This window comes from Teleopsis dalmanni, chromosome 1 (assembly GCF_002237135.1).
Source record: "Teleopsis dalmanni isolate 2A chromosome 1, ASM223713v2, whole genome shotgun sequence".
NCBI classification, from domain to species: domain Eukaryota; kingdom Metazoa; phylum Arthropoda; class Insecta; order Diptera; family Diopsidae; genus Teleopsis; species Teleopsis dalmanni.
In genome coordinates this window covers 98,882,058-98,888,131 of record NC_051846.1, presented here as the reverse complement: position 1 = coordinate 98,888,131, position 6,074 = coordinate 98,882,058, and the positions used below count along the sequence as shown (strand labels likewise).

The 6,074-nt window shown below is 29.2% G+C and overlaps 1 protein-coding gene across 1 annotated transcript; it reads right to left on the bottom strand.

Moving 5' to 3' along the window:
* Positions 1-104: 104 nt before the first annotated feature.
* On the bottom strand, positions 105-920 carry LOC119673540 (trypsin alpha-3-like). Its single transcript, XM_038084839.1, has one exon. It carries the CDS (start codon positions 900-902, stop codon positions 159-161), a length of 744 nt encoding a protein of 247 aa, XP_037940767.1. The 5' UTR covers positions 903-920; the 3' UTR covers positions 105-158.
* Positions 921-6,074: the final 5,154 nt, after the last annotated feature.

Genomic DNA, 6,074 nt, shown 5'->3' with positions numbered 1-6,074 from the left:
AGTCTACAAATGTTAATATCAAATATTTCTTTTAATTTTATTCAGATTTTTTTTACAATATCGTATATTATTATTTTTAATATTACAAAAATAATTCGACCCATTCAAATTAACTTAATATTTTTATTTTTTATTATAATTTAAAAATAATTTGCTTATTAACCGTATCTACTGATACACATTTTAATGAAATCACCTGTTTTCGCAATGCTGGTATAAACACCAGGATAATCTGCCCGAGCACAACCATATCCCCATGAAACGATTCCCACCATTTTATTGTTTGCATTTATAGCAGGACCGCCACCGTCAAAACGGCAAGCATCTTTGCCTGGAGCCGCAGCGCAGAACATAGTTCCAGTAAGTTCATAAGAAAGCCTGCATTCGGCTTTAGCTACTGGAGTGATTGTAGTGGTTTGTAGTACATTTGAAGGAGTGCCATCTTCAGTAGTCAGACCCCAACCATAAATTTTTAGTGACTCACCAAGTGAAACACCATTATAAGCGATTTGAACTGGTGTCAATGAGCTAGGCATGGCTGTTTTTAGTCTCAATACACAAACATCATGATTGTAAGTTGTAGTATCAAAGGCTGTTGGAAAAACTAGTAAATCGACTGTACGCCGATATCCTGTCTCTGAGAAAAAGCTAGCGCCTCCTTGGATAGTCAACTGCTTAATTGTGTATTTACCTTTAAGGCAATTTGCTGCTGAAGTCACAAGCTTAGATGTTATCAAAGTGCCACCACATATCAAAGAACCAGTATTAGTTTCTCTAATATTAACCACATATGGGGCTTGACTTATTGGCACGGGTGTTCCTCCAACAACTTTTGCCTGTGCATTAACATAGTTAATCAAGGCGATTGATAACAAAGTAAGCTGCAGTAATATTTTACACATTTTTCTTGTTGTATGGCGGAGTCGTCTTTTAGTTTTCTAATAAAATTTTCAAGATGAGGGCCTTTTTATAAGGGACTTGCTTAAATATTTAAAATATAATGGAAATAAAACAGTTGAATTAAAAAATATTTTTATGACCAGCAATAACAACTTAAGAATGCACTACTTTTTACCAAAGAATATGATATATTATATATTCTGATCAATGAACTACTGGTATAACTTAAGTGTTTGATTTTAACAACAAGCTTTAAAGTACTTTCAGTATGTGTTGATTTTGAATATTTTCAAAATAATAGCACAAGCTTAAATGTACAGAATTAACCGCTTAAGCCAGATGAAGGAGATAAGAAGAGGACCAGATAGTCCGATTAAGCCTACGGAGAAAGAAGACAATTTTTCAAGAAAAGAACTCAAGGAAATAAACTCTTTAAAATAGTTCTTCAATTAATTTGTTTATATTCAAATCAGAAAGGAAAGGTTTTCATATTTTCTACCTGAGCTTAGTTTGCATTCCTTAGGGTGTTGATTGATATTATATCATAAGAATCGTCTAAATATCACAAGGTACTTAATGAATTTGTAGTGTTAATTTGTTTAATTGCATAAGATAATATTTGCCATTTGTTTAAACAATCTTTGTTATTTCTAAAAATATAGAAAAATTCATTTTTGTTTTGAAAAGTATTTTTCCAAAAATCATGTGTGAGTTTATTTGTGAAGTTTATACACAGAAATTGTCCATATGTTGAAAAAAACATATGTTTAAAATAAATGTTAAAATTTTATTTTATTTGTGTTATTAATTTCAGTTAGTTTTATTTTATTAGTTAAGGTTATACCTTTTAAATATTTGTTTTAAATTGTTCTTGACTTTGATATAGTTACCATATAAACTAATCGTTCAAGTACAAGTATATTCTTTTGTCACAGAATACTTAAATATGTGAAGTTATACTATCTTTATACTGTTTCCTACAAAACAAGTAATCGTTTGAGATCATTATCTACGAAAAAAATGTTTGAGATCTGCGAAGAACCAGGGATCAGGGATATAAAACCTGAAGTTGGTAGCCTGGTTATTGCAACTATTTTCACTATAAATCATTTATTTATTATTTGAATGAAAGATGGCTTTTAAGCTGTCTGAACAAATACATCAGTAGAATTAAAAGTTTTACCAGTTTGGTGATAAATTGACGGTTAATCTGGCTAGCTTCTGAACAAGAATCCGGTTTGATCCTGATGAAACTGAATGCTATTCAGTTAATGCTTTGTGTTGATTCAGGATCGTTTGGGTAGACTCAAACCGAAGCAAAACACCGAATTTCTTTTAAATCCATTCTAAAGTTTTAAAATAGTTCACATATTTATGATAAAATTGAAATCGAATGTGTTTTTTTTACATTATTACCACTGATCTTATTAAAAAATTTAATACCGAACATACATAACACGGATACTTATAAAACTTTCGGGAATCGACTATGGGTTGTTTGAGTTCTAGCACTATTGTACTAATTCAATGCCTCCAAATATACTGAAATATCCTTCAGTAATAAAATATGCTTCTTTTAAACAGTCTAAACTAAGTTGAATTAAGATCAATTACTACAAAGACGCTGGTGTTTGCATATTGTATGAAGTGAAGATTGAAATATCCGCCCACCTAATATGGTTACATCCTGCGATTATAGTATCCCTACTCCACTTAGTAATCCCAGAATCACAACAAAGGTTGATTTTTTGTATGATATCTGATCATAATCAAATAGAAAATGCTCAGCATTTCGAATGAGGTCAGAACGGCCTTCGTTGAGAAGCTTTTAACAAAAGATAGTTATGGAAATGCCAACCAAATATTTTTTATACTACTTGAAGTCTTATATCCTTTCATACAATGATAACAGACTGTCATCTCAGATAGGTACATCTTCATACCAGGTTAAAAAACCAGGTTAGTGTATCCAATAATGTGGCCCCTCAGAAACCTCTGACCTTTCTGACCTTTCGGGAGGACGTCTCATTGTAGTTAGGTTTAGGGACATAGCGGATAAAAACAGAAGCAACGTGTGTTGGTTTTTTCACTTCCTGTTATATACCAAAACTTAACAAACTAATTTTAATACTGCTATAAATTTCAAATCATAATTCTGCTTACCACCCCCGTTCTTATTTTGTTGTCTGTTTTTTTGTAAATATTTATTTAGTTTGCTTACGTAATTAGATATTAAATATTATTTAATTAAATTAAATTAAATAAAATGCAAATAAAGTTGTTTTATTCAAATATTATTAAAACAAATAAATAAAGAATAATGTGTTAGGAAACACGCGTAATAACTGTTTGTATATATAAATAAAGTACAAGTAAGTACCAGGAATAATATTACGATGATAAATAGATCTAGTGAAATTAAAAAATAAAATATGTGATATAAAAAACGCTTAGTTTTATTCTGTATTTTTATTTACATAAGGTGTATCGATTCATTTAGAGGGTAGTTTAGCACCTCATGACTTAACCTCACTTACGAGTCTGGCATCGAGTAGTAACATCATCACTGAATTGTAAGTTTAGAAGCAATAGCGGGAAGAATCTTACATTGTATAATTATGGTCTAGGTCTACATCTTGAAGTTATTTGGTAGCGTGGTTCAAATGCAAATATAGGCGTAATAAGTTTGCCAAGCAGTTCTGGTTAAGCTTTTTATAATCAGTATCTTTTAAATTTTGATTTGGCTAGTTATTTAACACTATTCAGATGCTAATAATAATTTTCTTTTTTAGTTGAATCAGTATTTTGATGCTGTTCGCTAGGATTGACGTTATGCTCTTTTTAGTATTATGGACTCCGTTAAGTAGTATTGACATAAATCCTTTTAACATTTTTGGCGCTGTTATGTAGCAGTTGTACCCTCCAATGCTGGCGTTATCATTTTAATATTTTTCATGCTATATGCTAGCACTTTCGATCATATATGGTGCTGTTTTTGTAAATTTTTCTTATATTGGTTTTGACACACGTCTTATCAGTTTTGAGTATAGCTAAATAACATTTTTATTTTCTTATTTTTTTTGTATATTTATAAGATAACATAGTTTGAGCATTAAATGCTTGAGTGGCTGACTTGCTATGAGTTTCAAAATATAAATGAATTTGCATCATATTTTGATTGAATCAATTACATTAGTAAATGATATTACGATATTTTCTTTGTTGATTAGTAAAGCATACTACAGCGTCAGCCAATGATTTTAATATTATTGAATTAAAAATCTATTTTAATGCTTCACGCAATTAATTTTAAATGTTATTAAAAATGCTACATTATATGCCGAATGTTCACATTAACTTTATTTACAGAAACTTTTTATCAATTTCATAAAAAGTTATCTGATTCATTTTTTAGTGCTGCTAATTAGCAATGTTTTCTCTAAAGTTAATAAATGGTTTTAAATGTTATCAAAATTTTATTAATGTTTACACTGTTGTTGTTTACGAAAAATTTTACCACAAATTCGTACCAGAACGTTGTACCACTAATTAGTTTTTTAATGCTGTTAATTGGCAATATTAATTAATAATAATTTTAAAAGTTGTTAATATTAGCAATCAACTTCAGTATTAAAAATGTTTGTGTGGAAGTTATTTGCAAAAATTTTTCTTATATATGTTGTGCAAACCAATATTGTTTTTAGTGCTGTAAAATGGCACCTTTTATTTTATTAGATTTTTTTTTATTCGTATATTTGCGCATTTATTTTCTTCTGTTACTTATTCACTAAATAGTTTTTTATTGTATGTATTTATACTTAACTGAACACTGAACGCAGTCATGCACTGTGTTAAGTGAAAGTGTTAATCTTTTTAAATTATTGTTATTAAAAAATATTAAATTGAAGTGTTGAAATAACCTTTAGTGCAGGGTTGTCTACCACAATTACGCAAATTTTCCTTTGTTATATATATTATAAATACATTATTTTATTTTTGTTGTGCTCTATAAAAATATATTCAAATGAAATTATTAATAAAATTAAATTTAACATAATCACAGTATTTTTATTTTTTCCAAAAAAACCATGGGCGTAATCACTTGTTTCTGCGGCCCTCTAATCTGCACAGTGACTTGTATTGGCCCATGATCGTATCTGGTCTGAACAGCCTTGCTTTAGTGTATAAAATTCACTATGAGGCCATTTTTAATATCTGATTAAAATCTCTTCTTAAATAATGTTGAAAATACTTTTTACTTATTTTTAATTTACTTTTATTATTAATTAATAAAATGTTAAGTAATCAAATGTTCGCAGCAATAAATTCTCTATTTATTTATCTATTTTTATTTTTAAAAGTGACTTGTTTTATTTAAAAGATTTGATCACAAAGACTAGTGTTTTAAAGATTTTCCCTTAACACTTCATAGGATTTAAGAATTTCCATAATTCACCAATAAAAACTCAACATTAAATTTGTGAAATTTATTTCACACATTTTAGTTGAAAATTACCAAAAATAAAAAAATATTTAAACTGCCTTCATTCCGTTAAAGTTTAAGACTTTTTATTTGAAACGAAAATTATAAAATCGATGCACAGTTTAACAGTCACTGAGTAACTATTCCCGCACACACACAAACTAATAAAAATAATCGCATTGCGAGAGCACAAAAAAAGCGAACCGGTTCAGTAATGCAAGCAGGGGAAATTGTATTTAACCGTTTCGCTTCAACCGTATTTTTTCAGTACAACGCTCCATACATTGTAAAAGAAAAGCAAAAAAACCACGCCAGTATTTTGTATTTGTGCCAAGCTCCGCCTACGCTCTCCACAATGTTTGCTGTCATAAAAGAAATTATTTTGTATTTTGTTTTTGAGCGAGAAGGTGTGCAAGTGAAAATATGTAAAAAACAAAAACAAAAAGAAAATTGTGGAAATCATGCGCTTTGTACTTTTTTCTTAATGCAAAGAAAAATTTCTCTGTTGCTTTCCTTTCTGTTAAGAATTTCTGTTTTGGGTTTTGGGTTTTGTGTTAAGCAATTTTTCATTTTGTACATAGTAAATGCAATAAAATTCGAAAGGTGTTTATTATTTATTACATGTTTGTGACTTTTTCTCCTCTTGCCTTGCCGCTTATGTATGTATAGTGCATATAGCGGTGATGTGGAT